The following is a 17,583-nucleotide window of genomic DNA, read 5'->3' on the forward strand; positions in this document are numbered from 1 at the left end:
AAAAAAACAACAAGAAAATTATTTATTTATTTATTTATTTAGTTTGATTGATGGAATGGAAATGAGAGCGTCAAATAAATGTTATTTTTCAAAAATCAAAAAAATCTTCTTCTTCTTCTTCTTCTTCTTCTTCTTCTTCTTCTTCCAAAAAATCTGGTGCCACAAGAATATTTTGTGTGCTATTTTAAACAATAAGTTATTTTTTTCTGATGCACTAAAAGATTGAATGTTTTCTTTTTTTTGGCTTTTGATTTGTGTTTGTGTTTTTTTGTCTATTTATGTATTTATTCATTTAATACTTTTATTTTTATTTCGTTTTGTTTTGAATGGGTTGTCTCTTTTGGTTTGGTTTTTGATTTTGTGTTGTTGTTCATTATTTTATTTTTTAGTTCATTTATTTCTTTGTTTTAATCATTTATTTATGTTAGGAAAGGTGCATAAGTTTTTAGCCTGTACTTTGTAAATAAATGTGATTGTAAAAATCAAAAAAAAAAATCTTCTTCTTCTTCTTCTTCTTCTTCTTCTTCTTCTTCTTCTTCTCGTTGAGGGCTGACTGGCAGCATAAGCCTTTCAGTGTTTTATCTGACATCTAAGGAGGAGCATTTGTCCTCCCCAACAGATTCCCACGCCACGCCCCTCCATTCCTTGTAGTGGACATCTCCGCTGGGCCATTAATCAAGCCATATCAGCAAAGCGTCTCAAAAGTTTGCCGAAGCTAAATGCAACCCATCCATCACATTACTGAAGGGTTTCATATGTGAGCCGCGCAGACATTTTTCTTCCCCATCTCTTGTCACGGGATGGGCAGCGGCGGCAGTGGTTTGGGGGCCGTGGGGTGGCGCTGGGTGGGTGTTAGGGGGGTGGAGAGTGGGGGCGGGGGTTGGGAGGCGATACGATCTGTATGCAAAGTCGAGTTCCTCCCACGCTTGATTAGTTTGCGAGGTCCTGGAGAAAGAAAGGAAGGGAGGGGATGAGAGGGAGGAGGGGGGGCAGGGAGAGGGAGGCGGACGGGGAAGGAGAGACGGATGGATGGAGGGGTTGGACAGAGATTGGGTTACCTGCAGATAAGATCGCCGTGTCTGATAGATTCTTGCGGCGACTAAATTGGGCTCGTGGGCTGAGAGGGAATCAGTCTAAGTCCTGAGTGACGGCCAAAGAGAATGCTTATCAATGACCGGCGAAGCAGACACATTCCGAATGGCCCCCATGATAAAGCTGCTCATCTGTGTGCGATACTCGAACGAGCCGCGGCGCGGCGATCGATCGATTCTCTGACGTCCGTTCAAAAGGCGCCGTTTCATTCTTTGTCTAATCTGCAGTCAGACCGACGTCCGTGTTAGTCCGACCATCACGGCTCCAATTTGTAAAGTGAAGAGTGGATCCTCACACGCAGGTGCCGTGTATTCCTTCTTTCTCCCAACACATGAAGCCGGACATCTGTAAATGAGGCAAAGAATTTTGGTTTAACTTGTTTTTTTTTTCTGAAAAACAAAACAAAACAAATCATTTCCATTTACAGTCCACACAAAACGTTCTTGCCAAAGCAGTCAGGAATAAAATGAAACAAAAAGGATTACTTTTATTTTGAAAGTGCCGCCTAGTTCCTATTCAACTGCTGCTAGTGCAACATCAGCTAACCTCTTTAGCAGCAGCAAGGTTTGCACTCACTTCCTGTGTTTCTTTTTTCTTCTTCCTCCTAGCCTCCGAATTGCAGCAGTCACTTCCTGTTTCTGTCAGAGGTACACAGCACACACACACACACACACACACACACAGACATTCTCAGGCGCCGGCCTGGGCAGCCGCCACCTCGGGCCCAGTGGTGGGATCGATAGAAAATGGATCTATTTCTGAACAGCTGCTCAGTAATGGAGGTGTTAGAAACACACTGGAGAAGAAAGAGTGGTCACGAGCCAGAAGGAGAGTCTGCATGTCTGTGTGTCTGCAGCCACCTATTAGGGCCAGTGAGCAGCGTTGAGAGCAGTACAAAGAGCCGCTAAAAGCAAAAAGTATCTCTGCCACCTTAAAATTGTTGCAAATCACCAGTTTGTAAAATCAAAACATGCTCGGTCTGGTGTAACGTGAGGAGAGGATGGAAAAATAGAAGATTGGAAACTGATTTCAGTTTCCTAAATTTGTGTGCTTTAGATGTTTCAATTTTTAAAGTTTCTATGTGCCCGGTAAAAAGAAAATTGATATCGAGGTCAAAGGTCACCCTCGCTCCTGCCACTGCTCTGTTTGTTTCCCTGCACACCGTCTCTCTAAACTGCCTTTAAAAGCGCACAGCAGATGTCTGATAGGGGGGAAAAAATGTCTGTGCTCGTGCATGTTTGTGTGTGTCTGCATGTGCATGCACTTACCCATCTGGGGTTAAGTGCGACATTAGTGAATGGTAAATTTGACAAGGCATCAGGGAAGCCATTTCTTAGTCCTTCACCTCCCTCATTCTTTATCCTCCCCTTTTTACTTATTCAACCTCGCCTTTCGCTCTCCATATTTTTGAATCAGCGTCTATTTAGTCGCCAAAAGAGGTTATTCGAAAACGCAGTCTGCCGTGCCTCAGTGCCGTAATGTGAAATTAGAGCCAGGATAGACACATAAAGGATATAAAAAGCCTCTTTCACCGGCTGAAAGGGGGGAAAATGCGGCACATTCGTTTTAAGCGAATGAGGCTCGTGTGGCGTTGTTGCGCCTATCGCCTCGGAAAGCCGCTGCGCAAAAATGTTTTATTTACGATTAACTTTTTCTGCCCCCTCCCCCCCAGTGAAAAGTCATCAATACAAATATTTCAAGAAGGCGGCGGCGGTGTTGTGCATTCGCTTCAGCTGCATCAAAGTCATAGCGGGCTTCTTTCTCAAAGATCCGCAATCAAGTCACGCTGTTTAATCCCCCCCAAAGATAAGAAGAAATTCAACAAATGGTGATTACATAGATCCTTGTTAGCCAATAAACCAAACGTCAGCCCCCCTGCTTGAGTAATGCATTGTGCCGCAGCCACTTTTGCAGATGTCATTGTTTTGACTGGAGGGAAAAGTGTACGTTTGAGTGAGAGCCAAAGCCCAAACATCAAGCTGCTTTAGGAAGTGTTGAAGGGAAAAAAAACAACAACAAAACAAAACAGAAACAGAAATGCCAGTGCCCGCGCTGCGACGATTAAATCAGCGCACACGTTTACGGCTATACGACACAGAAAGCCAGGCACGTGAATGCAATATACAAAATAAAAAAAAAAGTTGCGATCGGTGTGGAGGATAATGGAAATTGATTTATCGTACCAGACAGACACACAGCAGAGATGAATGATTAAGGATTCAAGCTGCATATTTTTTTTTCCCTTTCCTGGGGGAATTCACTCCTCTTCCATGTTGCAGACGTATTAATCACCTCCAGGGGAGGGAGAGTGAAACCGCCATGGTTCCATGAATTAATAAAGCCCTCGCTATACCGCAAAACCTTCCGGTTAATCCAAATAAGGTCCTAGCTTTGGCAGCATTTGTTTTCCAGAAAGCGCAACGGTGCACTGCGAGCTGCGTACCCCCCCCCCCCCCCCAACACACACACACACACACACCCCACAACCCCCCACACACTCCCAGAGAATTGCTATCTTCCCCCTTGCAATGTTCTTCTTTGGGTAGAGATACCACACTGTTAATAGTCATTATTCAGAAACAGCGGGGAGGTGTCGGGCCCAGCAGTCTGCCTCCTTTTTTAATAAACAGCACACTGCTGCGCTAAATCATATCACAGCAACTGTGTGTGAGACACATCCACACTGGAGAAACTGGGCAAAGGAAGAAGAAAAGATTTTTTATTATTTTTTTCCCCCTCTACAATGAGACGTGACACGATTGCATAATGGATGTCACAAACTGTTTTTTTTGGAGGGATCAAATAGTTATGAATACGCCTTTAATTTTCAAACCGAGAAACACAGCGAACTTTGATTGTTGGCTTTTCTCGTAGCCGCTGGGAGGGAACAGCGGGAACGTTATGATGAAACACTTCATTTGCGATTGTTCCTGCAGACAGACAGCGGAGGGACTGCGTGCAGAGGAGACGCCGAAGCCTCGACATTCTTGCGAGAGGAGGCACAGCAGCAGCAGATTGAGCCAAACTTTGCACCGTGTCAGTCCACATGACTGAACAGCCAGATATCTGCATGTGAAAGCAACACATTTAGCGCTCTGTTTAAAGCCACCTGTGAGGATTCGCTGTTTAAACTTCCTGCTAAAAGTGATGCACCGTTGGAGAAAAGCATTGCGGGGTCAGAGGGCAGAGCAAAGAAGTGTCTCTCTGTGTAGCCGCTGACCACGAGAGGTAGGGGGAGTGAAGAGTTTTCACACATTTTCTATAGCGGCGCAAGCAGGAGAGGAGAAGGATGGATTTTTCTCGTTGTTTGACAGGTTATTGATGGGCCGGCTGGACTTGGAGCAGCTCAGCGCCACCAGGCAGGAGTTGCTGGTGAGTTGGTGAGTTGGAAACCCAACATACCCAACATTGAGCCTGCTGGCACCGCCGTCAGCCTCAAGTAGGTGGATTAAAATACCTGGCTGGTTCCTTTTCACCCAAACCAGTCAAAGCAGAAGAGCGCCCCCTGGAGTCTGGATCTGCTATAGGTTTCTTCCAACAGGGGAGGTTTTCCTGGCCACTGTTGTTGCACCTTGCTTGCTCTGGGGGTTCAGTTGGTTTTCTTGTACATAGCGCTTTGGGATGCCTTCGGACTGGATTTAGCGCAGTACAAAAAAAAAACTTACCTCCACTTTTTATCAATTTTAAATTAGTTTAATTCTCATTTATCGTGAAAAGAGGCCAAAATGTGATTGATAGCTGAAATCAGCGTATCATTGGCCAAGTGCGTTTGTTTTACCTCCTCTGCTGCCTGGTCTCTAGTGCACTAACTAGTATCATTAGTGTGTTTCAGGTTGACTGCTGTACATCAGGGAAGAGTGACACTGTTTATTCTCTTTCCTTTTTCAGTTGTTCATCCGAGACTGTGCAGAAATTGCCGCACTGCTTTGAGGCTCTCTGGGAAGGTGATGCTGTTTCATTCAATTCCAGTGGGGTTTAAAGATACAGATGAAATGTCTAAATTGTGTGACATGTTTTTTTTCTTTGTGTCAGGACAACAAGTGATGTTTTAACCTCTTTCTGAGAAAGGAATCAGAAAAAGAAAAAAGAAAATGCTTTTCCCTCCCTGTGAAAAACAGTGGGAACACAACTCTTGAGAAAACGTCTTCATGTTGTTGTGCCGGCATTCACATCCTCTAATTACCATCTCCTCACGTAGTGACTCCGTGACATTCATCTTCTCATCAGATAATGAACTGGGCTTGAGGGGGAGGGAGGGCGGTTCTGACATCAGCTGTCATCATCAAGACTCGCATGAGACTTAAAACTTGTCAATTTATTTCATGAACAACATTTCAGTTATTTTGACTGAATGACATCCAGCCTAAAAGTTCTCCATTTTATCCACGGGTGTGTATTTTATTGTCGCGCCACTGAGTGGGTTTAAAAAACTGCTAATTGGAATGGGGAGGAGTCCTCCCACATCCCTCCACCCCATTAACAGTGACTAAAGCAAGCTGATATTTAAGATTCTATAGCATGAAGTCAAGATGTATCCTCAAAGAGCTCCACTGTCACCTCTACAGAATGAGTGACAGTCAAGAGTTTGAGATAAGTGCACGGATAAGCAACTAAAAGCATGGACATTTCCAAATTAAGACAGAAACTAGCGGTGGCCTGAAATGAATGCAAAAGGGGGGCGGGGGCATGCAATTTAACAGCATTAGTGAATCGCTGCTCCCTTAATGGGGCTGCTTGTACGAGGAGGCGGCAGCAGGCAGGAAGGACTTCCTGCTGGGATCTTTGTCACAGAAAAGAACTCTATTAGTAAAACTGCTGTTAGAGGAAGCCTGGCTAAGAGGGTGTGAGGTGTTGGTGGCAAGACGGTTTGTGCAGCAGCCTCGTCTCCAACAGCAACATCGCAAGTGGGTTTTCAGGTCCTACCGTGGAGTGGGTTCATGTGGTGATACAAGAGAATCACCTGCGCAGGGTAAGAACAATATCTGGGAGATGTGTACAAATATACATATATATTTGCACATATGTATATGTGTATATATATATACGTATATGTGTATATATACACACGTATATATATATATATATATACATATATGTATATATATATATATATATATATATATGTGTGTGTATATACACACGTATATACATATATATATGTATACACACGTATATATATATACACACGATTCGTAGATTGATTAGAATCTACATCAAATTCAGGCACTCATTTTTTTATGTCTGCTATCTAAATGAATTATTTTTCAGTATTTTCTTTTGTTAATTACTGTGCACATATAATTGTATGAGCATTGGTATCGCTAGCAAAATTGGCCGTATGGCCCAACCCTAAACAGTTTAAAGGTCAGACTCCTGCAGTAGCCGCACAAGGCCATGGGGTCTCTTGACAGAGAAGTGCACATTTTAGTCAGCTCAGAGTGGACGTGACACGGCGCTCCCCCCTGGTGGGCAGCATCTGCTACTGACCCGTGTCCCCCGCACTCTGACAGCCGTCCCTGCCACAACATCTGTTTAAAGGTGACCCTCACCCCTGTTTAGAGCAGCGGTGAAGTCGTACCTTCCCTGCAACACAGATCATTACCTCAGGCCAAAGCACAGAGGGGTGCACGAATTGAGATGCACTTGGAGTCAAAGCTCTGAAATTTTTTCTTCTGCACCCCTCCGCCCACCCCCACTCCCCCACTCCCCCACCCGCCGCCCTCTCCGTCGCGCTGTGTCCGCCTGCTAGGTCTCTATGCAAGGTGAAACTATTAATATTGTATAATGAGGTTTGAGAGCTGGTACAGTGACTTTGAAATGTTCCGCCGCCTTCACACTCCTGGAGCTTTTAAAGTAGGTCAGAATTTCAAAAAGCACACTGTGTGAGGTAACAAATCCCAGAGTTCAGACACCAAAATGGGCTGTGCGTTCGCTTGCGTTTACTCAGCGATGTGGCTGTTGACTCAACTTGTGTTCTTAAGGTCTCCCCCTGTAGACATGCACTGGCAAAGAAAAAAAAAAAAGAAGACATTCTACAGCTGCAACACTTTTTTATTTAAAGTTTTTCGAGGTGTAAACATTGAGGGTTGAAAATATTCAGCAACAATAAAAGCTAAAATTCATCCCGGCGCAAGTCAGTCATGTGTTGTCTGTCTAATACCCACACTAACAAAAGTGGAAAGACAGAGAATGGAAATCATTGCTCGTGCCAAACCAAACGAAGCGTTCTTTTTCGGGTTTGTAATTCCAGCAATTACATAAGGCAAGCTGTCAGCTCTAATGGTAAGAGCTGGCAGTGCCAGTGTTTGTGTGTGTGCGTGTGCACTGAATTGTGGCAAAAATGAAAAGGGACCGTTATCTGTTCTAATAACTCCTCAGCTATTTAATGAGGCGCTGCTTTTCAGACCGTCCACACACACACACACACACACACACACACACACACACACACACACACACACACACACACACACACACACACACACACACCCACGCCCACAACTTCTGCACAACTCTCACTTGACTCTGGGCTTTCTCATCATTTGGAGCTCTGCCCTGAGTCGCACGGCCTGTGATGGTCAGACCTCTGGCTTTTTATACCCGCCATTGGCTGTGCAGCAGACATAAATTAGCAGTATCGCCGCAGCCACAGCAGCATCCAGCCACAGGCTGGCTACGCTTTGCAATCAGCCATAAAACTGCGACGCTAATACACTCTGACTACACGGGTGTCTCACATCTGCGCTGTTATTAGTTTAGAAACAGCACGACTGCTATTAGTTCCGTGTCTCGACTGTCAGCCTTAATGGATATGTTCTCCCTCAGGAAACGAGCAGTTCAAGCTTGTACCGCCTATTGTTGTCAGCTCTGCCAAAGTGCCAATGAGACAAACACTGAACAAAGTCTGTGGAAGAGTGTCAACAGATTTTCTGAGAGGAAACACTTTTTTTATTTGGTATTGCAAACTGCTGGACCCGTGTAATCTCTCTCTCTCTCTCTCTCTCTCTCTCTCTCTCTCTCTCTCTATCTATCTATCTATCTATCTATCTATCTCTCTATCTATCTCTCTCTCTATCTATCTATCTATCTATCACTCTTCAACGTGCATTGGCAAAGACAAAATTATTATACTTTATGCAACAGAAATATGATACAATAACATTGCATTTATTAGTGTGCAAACACTATTGTACATGTATCAAATCCTCACAAATACAGAGCATTAGATTCAGGCTTTCTGGAATAATTACATAATTAAAAAAATAAAACTAGTTCCTGCGTTGACTTGTCCTCGGCGTTACCCTGCCTTCACCCTGTGACAGTCGGGATAGACTCTAACAGACCACAGAATGTCCTTAGTCTGCCCCGGGGCCTCTTCCTGGTTGGGCATCCCAGAAACACCTCACCAGGAAGGCGTTCATCCGGCATCTGGTCCTTCCTAACCAGATGCCTGAGCCACCCCAACTGGTTTCAACAGTTTAATACACTTAGTTATTATTTTTTTTTATTGTGTAGATAATAATTCATTTGTGCGCTGTTCAAGGGCTAGGTTTTGTTCAAATTCCACTGCACAGCCACAGACTGACCTCTTGTACTCTTTACTTCTGACATATTCATCAGCATGTTTTAGCTTTCAAACTTTAAAATATATTGCCTGCCAACAGATTTGAACCACCAACCTTTTGATTGCCAGTCCTCCCACCGACTTACTGAACAATTTGTCCTGTTGGAGCTCCATGTTCTTTTCCGTCTTTCCTTTGCAAAGGAGAATTGAACCACCAACCTCTTGCACAGTCAGGGTTCCATCACACTGCAGCACTTTGTCCAGATGAAGTCATACCCTCAGTTTCTGCTAGTGTTGGGGGATAACAACAAATATATTTCACACTTTCACAACCATAATAACTACAATATATCTACTGATGAGCTTCTTCTTGGTTTTAAGCAAAGAAAGAAAAACTTATTTTTACGTGTTATCATCTTTTCCCCCCCTGTGGTGCAAAAGGGAAAACCTCTTCCATTATTGTTACTCTGCTTTACTGTGACTAATCTAAAAAGAAAAACGTGTGTGTGTGTGTGCAACCCCTCGCTATGCTGTGAACCGATACAGAAAATTACTGCTCCGCGTTGCAAATTGAACGGCATCACAACACCGCCGCTCCCGCAGATCGGGGAGCTGCGGTGCAACATGAATTATTCTTGTTAATAAAAATTCATGAACATGTGTCTGTGTTTGTGCGCGCGCGTGTTTACTCGACTCCTTGCGGGAACAAATTAAGTTCACTCCAAAGCAGCGGTGTTTCCCCGCGTATCATCAGTGCTCATCTCCCTGCTGGAAGGAGGCTTCCGGGGTGGGTGCAGGCAGGGAGACGGTGAATTTATGAGGGGGGGGGACATAACACAACAGGCTCGTAAAGATGTTTTGGCATCTATTTATTCAACAATTTTTATTTCATACATGAGAACGAACCTCTAAATTAAATAGAATAAAATCCCACAGACAAAGGGAGATAAGGACCTCCGTTACAGTGCCAGACAACCAATCAAGCGCTCTCAGCGCAGCTTGATACCAAACCCTTTTTTTCTTTTCATCTAAGGTACATCAGGAGCTGAACTACAGCATGTCTAGCTCTTATCCTCGCCTTTTCACTGAGCTTTAGCATGTGGATATTTCTGTATTCGGTAAGCAACCAACCGCGTGGTACTACATAAGTGAAAAAAAAAAAAATCAAATCAAATCCGGTGATAGAGGACAAAAAGCGATGAAGTGCTTGCACACCGAAAGCTAGAATTATTATTAAGATACAATTCATAGAAACACAACTTCTACCGACTCGCCGACCTCGTGACTAATTGCAGCATATTTCTAAATATCAGTACTTCAAGTCAGCCATCGTATGGAAAATAAGAGAAGTGTCTTAAGTCTAAATATCCCGACGATAGCAAGAGCACAGAATTACTGAAGGGTCACTGAGTCTTTTATTAACAGTGTGATTATCTTGAGAGTTGGAAGAAAAAAAAAAAAAGTCTTGGAAATGCTCCAAGCCCTGCCCCATTTCAGACAGTGAGAGAAAAAAACCATCCCTAAATGAGTTTATACCTGAGATGCAAAATTAAAGAATCGATCAAACAAAGTTAAAACATCGCAACACGTGCTGACAACATGTTGAAATCGTCCTTTCAGAGAAGTTTTTTTTGGTGGGCGGTGGTCGATATTGAGCAGAGAAGTGCAGCAACACTGAACTGTAGGAGCATACAAAAAACAACAAAAAACAAAAGAAAAAAGGAGGACGTTATTCCACTAATGCTGTCAAAGAGCATGAGCATGTTGGTGTGAAAAGTGAAGCAGAACTGACGTCAACTGACAGATTTGTGTGACTTGGTGGTGATTGGATTTCTTTTTTTTTTTTCTTATTTGTTCAAATTGATTTAGGCTTTAAAAATCCCAGGCAGGTGAGGTCAGACACCATTTCTGCAACTGTGAGCGTGCTACTGCTGGCATTATACACAAGCAGGTATGGGTTTAAGAACCAACAATCACTCAAGCAAATTCCTCCTATTCAAAAAACAAAAAACAAAACAAAAAACAAAACAACAAAACTGCTCCAAAAATTTCAGAATTCTTTGTGATGAGACACTCGTGTGATATGTTTGCAGGTTACCATGGAAAAACCCATTGTTTCTGCTGTTGCCCCAGTTAAGGGAAAAGCCACAAAACCTGCTCCATTTCAGCCAAGAACCACGCAAGCAGGTAAATAACAATAGTGAGAAAAAAATAAAACATCAACTAAACAATAAAACAAGAGAAAAAGTACACGCCACTGCTGACATTTACAGCTGTGTGTGCTGGCAGAATGTCAATGCCCGACCATTATGAATATTTATCCTCCGCTCCTACATCCAGCTGAGGAAAGCTGAGTGTGTTTCAACTGTACATGAAGATGGGCGGAGTCATCGGGACGTCACCCATTCGCTTGCGAACGCTGTGGAGCCTCGAGACTGGGTCGCAGCCAGCGGCATCTTGAGTTTCCAGTTTGAAACCAGAAAATACCGTATTTGGACGTGTGGGTGGTACCTCAGGTGAGCAATGGTTGGGGCATGAGAGCAACATGTGCCTGCAATGCTAGCTCACCCACCGATAGGCCGTCTACACTCGGCTACAAAGCAGTGGCCACGCCCACAGCTTTATGCCCATTTTTGCTCTAAAGTTTTTGTTCGTCTGAACTTAACAAAATGGACATTAATCTTTTCGCAATCATTTTTGGCCGTCCCTGCTGGCCGAACAACAGAATGCAGATTTTCGTCTCCTTTTTGAAACCGTATGCTCCGCCCATCTTGAAATACAGCCAACGGTCACAATGAAAACATGAAAGTGGACCTGAACTCAGCTGAAGCAGCAACAATAGAGCACAGTCACTATCTCACATTAAGGAACTTGAGAGAATTGACTGGAGAAATGAAGAGATGAAGGCTGGGATGCGAGGTGACAAGTTTTAAAGCTTAGTTTTAACAGGAACTCAGGAAAAACAATAAAAATATGAAGAAAAAAAATACTAAGCTAAGTATTAACTAAGAATTTATTCTTTCTTAGCAAGATAGTGCATGATGGTATGTGCAAGGCAGGTGGAACAAATTAAAAAAGAAGTTTGGTCTAAGTATTATTTTGTAATCAATTAGCTCATTAGCGTTCCGTCAAAAAATATTTAAATGTGCCATCCAGAGAAAAAGGAAAACACACATTTTATCATTCACAAGGAGAAATCCATCCAATGACGGCGTACGCAACCCAGTGAATGGCATCCGTTTCCCATATCATCCTATCACTGTGGACCTCAGGTAACAAAATCAAATCTGTCAGTTTCTTTCGTCACCAAGCTGGACACATACAAAAACAAAACACAAAACAAAAATGAAAAACAACAATACAGTTGACTGATACCACGGTTGATTTAAGACACAATTTGAAAATAAATTTAATAAAATAAAATAAAACAGATGGTAAAACAATCTGGTACAAAACATGAAACATGGTTTCACATGATAGCTACCTGAAGACCAGAGCCAGTCAAGAGGGCGACACCAGCGTTGAAATGATTGAAGAGCACTGAAAGGTTATGAGGCCAAACTGTGGCAAAGGTTCTGCAACTCTTTAACCTACCTGATGCACAAACATAACCTAGGTTTTCTAATAGTGATGTGAAAGAACTTCATGGTTCACAATTTGTGATGCAGTCCAGCTGAGCTAGAGATACAGCAGAGAGAGTGACCTTTCTCGCTGACCTTATTTACATAATGCTGCAAATTGGCCATTGAATTAGAGACAGCTGGGCCAAATATTTTATTGCCCTTGGTTATAATTTGCCCTCCCTCTTTTATTAGTCTATTAGTGCCTTGCCCTTAGTCTTTAGTTCCAGGGACCAGAGTTTTGGAGCTCTCTCAGCTGAAGTCCCACATGCCGACAAAAGTCTCTGCTGTCCACCCAGATATGATACATTTGGTGCGTGGAATTGCCAAATGAAAGCTGCGTTTTGGAAGGTGCATTTTGTAAAACACAAGCAGAATTTATGGGCAGCAAAGCTCTATGAGTGACCGACAACTGTTGGGGGGAACAAAAAAACCCCAAAACAAAAAAAATGAACTAAATGTGTGCCTTAAAATGATCTTTGGTTGTAGCTATAGCGACTGTTAGCTCAGTTAGCAGTGGAGTTAGGGAGGATGTCGAGCAAACCAGAGATGACTGGGAAAAAAAATAACCAAGAGGGTGCGCTAAACTTAAAACCAGGTTCATGATACTGTTTTAGTAGTGGGTTTAAAGAACGACTAACTTCAAGATACTTAAAAAAAGTTTTGTATTTTTGCATGGGATGCTATTTGCAACACACTTCTTTGCTTCTGGAGCGGAATGGGCTAGGGCTAGTCTGTTGACATGCTATCCGCTGAAGATGTCAGTTCAACACAACACAGGTCTGTAGAATCACATTTTGCAGTTTCTTTACACTCGCTGACAGTTTTTTTGCTCACCATTTCAACAGAATGTCTGGCCCATATCTTACAAATTGCACCTTTAAAATTTTTGTCCTTGACAGGATGCAATTTTTCTCCTGTCTGCGTGTAGAAAAAGGGAATGCAACTCCAAAGTATGTTTCTGTATGCTTTGCTTTTTTTGTGAATCAGATTTTCCACAACACCAGTTAGAGAACACCTAGAACACAAGAAATCACTGCTCTATAAAATTAAGTGAGAAATCGACCCACGCCGTGGATCCCAGTGACAATTTTCATCTTGCACAAAAATAATATTGAAAAAGAACCAAACCAAAACATGCTAATGTGTATTAAAGTTTAGTTTTCACACATTATATACATGCTTTGTGCCAAAGCAAAATACACATGTTGAAACCGTTGTTGAAAGAATTATTCAATAAAAATGTAGAAATTAAAACCGACATGTTGGCCAATATACAAAGTTAAAGGAACATGGGAATCCAGAATTTAACACATCAATTTTTTTCCCCACAATCAACCACATTTTAGCAGACACAATATACGCAGGAAACTCAGAGCATTTTAAAAGTAAAAGATATTAGAAACATTTTTCATTTCATATAAAAGACATGATTTAGCTTACAATTTCAAAAAGATGCACTGTATTATCATTTTTTTTCTTTCATGAACCATATCAGAGACAGCATGACCATCGTCCTCAATTAAATATTCAAAAAGAATCTGTAGTTGGCAAAAGAACTAAATTATTCAGAAATTTTTTTGTGCTTCTCTGTTTTTCTCTTTAGTTTTTCGTTTGTTTTTTTTTGGGGGGGGGAAGGAGGCCCCTGCAGATCTACAACCTGGCACTCAAACCTTTTTGTTGTCGTTGCTTAATATCCCAGCGAAACGGAACTCAAAAATTTAGCTTGTGGAGAAAAATGGAAATGAGAAAGAACTACATGTCAGTGATGCTGTCAGGTTGGACTGAGTGGCAGTTCAACAAGAATTGGGAGCCGACGACGCAAAAACCACTTGATTTCCAGTCGGCCGCTGGCGTCATCGGTGACAACGCATGGTGATGTGGTGTTCTGCTATCGGATGGCTTCCTACCAGTTGGTGTGCGTGAACAGGAAGTCCTTCACAAACTACGAGCTGCCTGGACTTTAGCCTCGCAGGAGGCGTCCATTGAAATGAGCTACCTCCACACTAACCTTCCTCTGTACAAACGTGTGAGTGACCCTTCACCTCGCCCAACCCCACCATCCTGCACCGGTTGCACTGCCAGCCTGTCAAGCTTTCAGTAGACGGTGAAGTGTGGAAGCGGGAAACCTTTTGGTAGCTGCAAATCTGATGGAGGTGATTTTTTTTCCTCCTCTCTCCCTCAGCCAAAAACCCAAGAAGGGAGATGTTGGATGTTGATAATGCAGTGCGGAGCGGCTTAAATCCATCCAAGATGAACAAGAACACCTCTGTCTCTGTCAGACTGGTGCCGAACAAATGTTTTGAGATAAGGTCCAGAATCAGATTGGATTTTATTTTATTTTTTTCTGCTAGCTTGCTATCACTGAAAATGTAGATAAAAAATGAATAAAACTGTATTTTCTGCTTGCTGCTTTGTGTGTGGGATTTAACCAACAAGAGCCTAAGCAGACATCAAGCACATACTCTTCCAGGATGTCTTTTCCATCTTTTTAATGTTACCCTCAACAGTTGAGTGTGCCATTTTCACACACATGTTCCAGACCTTTCCATCCACTTCTGACATTTTCAAAGAGTTTTTTTTTCCTAAAATTTGCTTTGGAATAAGATTTGAAGATACTGGTGAAAACCTGGGCACAAAAGCATGACAGGTGCATCAGCAGGCCTGGAGGGGGCGGAGCTCAGCAAAGGGCTAACTGTTACTGTCTCTCCCTACTGGCTATTTTTTTTTTTTTTTTTTTTTTTACATTTCATGGGGCTGTGAGCTTTACTAAAATTCTGTGGTGACATGAAGATATACAAAATAACGCAAAGTGAAAATTCATTTTCGGTACGATTTTTACAGCTTTTAGAAACGAGATGAACTCTTTTTGTACACCCGAAACCCCCTTTTACATGTGAACCACAAACTACTGTAAGCTGTCGAGAGGACACTGACGGTGTTGGTGTGTTGCTAAAACTGCAGCCTGGACAAGTGCTGGAATATACAGACGGAAAAAAAAAAAAAAGCACAGAAGTGTCAGCAGATTTAGAGTTTATATACTGTATTGAGCCTACTTAATGGAATGCTTCCTCGAGCATCTTTGTGTATTCTCTGCTCTAAACAGCACCACACTAACCCTTCCTTACCCTAATAATGAAAATCATATCATACACTCATCTGACAAACCTGACTACAATGTTACACAAAACCTTCTTCTTATCTTACACGGGTCAACTTTTTTTCTTTGCTTTTTCCTTTTTTTTTTTTGAAATCACAAGTTATCTGGCGGGAAGTGTGGGGGGGTGGGGGGGTGGGTGGGTTGTGGGTGGGACGCGGGCGAGAGGGGTGGTTTGTCTAAAAGTATCATATTCAGTGTGATAGACATGTATAAGGCGTAAACAGCAAAGAGCCGTCGTTCAAATAAAAGTACAAAAAAAGAAAAGAAAAGAAGATGCAATGCATAATCAACAGCTGTGAGCTAAGCGATGGATGCGACGGTCCGGCGAACCATCTACGAAGCGTTTTTACATTGCTACTGACAGACGGTTACATGAAGGCATTGACAGAAGTTCAATGGCGTCTGTATATTTTTAGGCACCGTGTTGAATGTGTGGTAATGATATGTGTTTATGGACTTGTGCGCCCCCTCCCCTTGTGTATGCGTACGTGTGTGTGTTTGTTTGTCTGTGTGTGTGTGTGTCTGTCTGTCTGTGTGTGTGTGTGTGTGTGTGTGAGCGAGAGAAAGAACAAAGGGGTAAAGCAGAGAGTGTGTGTGTGTGTTTTGTGTGTCTACTTGAAAGCTCGCCGGGCAGGAGGAGGAGAAAGGAGGAGAAGAAGAAGCTGAAGGAGAGGAGGATGAGGAAGAGGAGCACGTAAAGAAGCAGATATGCAGACTTCCAGGAATTCATGTCACAGATGAGGAACATAAATGAGAGGGGACGGAAATGTGTGTGTGTGGGGGGGGCACCTTTGGCAGCACCAGCAAGCTGCCTGTGAACACTGGCTGCCAACTGAAAATGGAAGGAAAGACAAAGGAAAGAAAGAAAGATGTGTCGATGGCAGGCGTGGTGATAACGGGGGGGTAGGGGGGTCGAGGGGTTGGGGGCAGTTGAGGGCAGTTGAGGAAACCTGTCAGCGGACCGCCTGAGGGTTCTTCTTCACTACGGGGGGTCGGACGAGGGGGAGTTCATTGGTCAGGGATGGGGAAATTAAAAGTGTGAAGAATAGAAAAAAAGAAAGAAAGAGATACACAGCGACTGATCGGGGAGAGGAGAGAGCTCGCACGGCTCCCCCTGCAGTCTAAATAAAGTATTCCTTCTTCTCCTCTGTGTGTGCGTGGTTGCCCTCGGCGTTGATGATGGCCGTGTCGGCGTCGGGCGCGTCGTCCGCCCCCTTCGCCTCGTTTGTCAAGTACGTTCCTGAAGGGAAGCCAAAAACAAACCTGCGTCAACAACAAAAGCCAGGCGGGAGTTTTTGTTTTTTTTTCTTTTTTAACACCCGGGGCGAGTGGCGAACATCGGCGATGCTGCATAATTCATACGCGGAGCGATAGCAGGTAAGGTTGGTTTTCACAGTGGCACAGTCGCAGCTGTGAGACTGTGAAATCGGAAACAATGTTTTATGTTTTTTTTTTTCCAGTGGAAACGGTTCAGAGACGAGGTGCAGGCGGGAAATTTCATACGATGCCGGCGTAGAGCCGAGTGACGACAGGTCGTGTAACTTCAGTATCAAACACTGAATATTTTGACTGCAGAAGTATGAGTTTGCGCTGAGAAGTTTGCAAGAACACAGTAATTGCCAAAGTGCACTGCAGCTGTGCGCCGCTTGAACGACCAAAACAAACCGGCCCCTTGCAGGTGATCTGCAGGCAGCCTGTTGCAAAAAGCATTTTTTAGTTTTAATCAAACCATAAATCAGAATTTATTTGAGCGGCATATGTTATTGTAAGCAAGGAGTAGGATGGAGGAATGAAGAGAGACACACAGCAACTCTTCCATCTTCTCCTGTAGTTCATTTAAAAGCGATGCGATGAAGGAAGTGCGTGTTTATGAGCCAAAGGCTCCACCATCCTGTGGAGAAAATGAATTCAGCAGGCGACGCTGCACAACTCTGGGAACATTTCCACTGGTGTACCTTTAAGAGGTTGGAAAACTTCATACAAGGTGAGTTTTCAGGCAGGCACTAGACCTACACGGTTGTCCTTCCCACAGCAGTTTGGCTAAGGGAAGCCCTCAAATCATTATACGTGAATGATCTGAAAGTTAAAGCACTTCTATTGAATGTTTTTTTCCCATAATTTTGAGAAAGAGTTCCAATAAAAACTCG

General features: G+C 43.2%; 1 protein-coding gene across 3 annotated transcripts in view; it reads right to left on the reverse strand.

The window, feature by feature from the left end:
* Positions 1–9,508: 9,508 nt before the first annotated feature.
* Positions 9,509–17,583, reverse strand: part of cadm2a (cell adhesion molecule 2a) — a 181,852-nt gene continuing 173,777 nt past the window's right edge. For all 3 annotated transcript variants that reach the window (XM_076031602.1, XM_076031600.1, XM_076031601.1), the window contains one exon: positions 9,509–16,676. In XM_076031602.1, coding sequence (XP_075887717.1) covers positions 16,558–16,676 — 119 coding nt within the window. In that variant the 3' untranslated portion in view covers positions 9,509–16,557. The remainder of the gene's footprint in view (positions 16,677–17,583) is intronic.

The sequence above is a fragment of the Nelusetta ayraudi genome, unplaced genomic scaffold (genome assembly GCF_046127955.1).
Source record: "Nelusetta ayraudi isolate G7.1 ecotype Tasmania unplaced genomic scaffold, CSIRO-AGI_Nayr_v1 ptg000033l, whole genome shotgun sequence".
Classification (NCBI taxonomy): domain Eukaryota; kingdom Metazoa; phylum Chordata; class Actinopteri; order Tetraodontiformes; family Monacanthidae; genus Nelusetta; species Nelusetta ayraudi.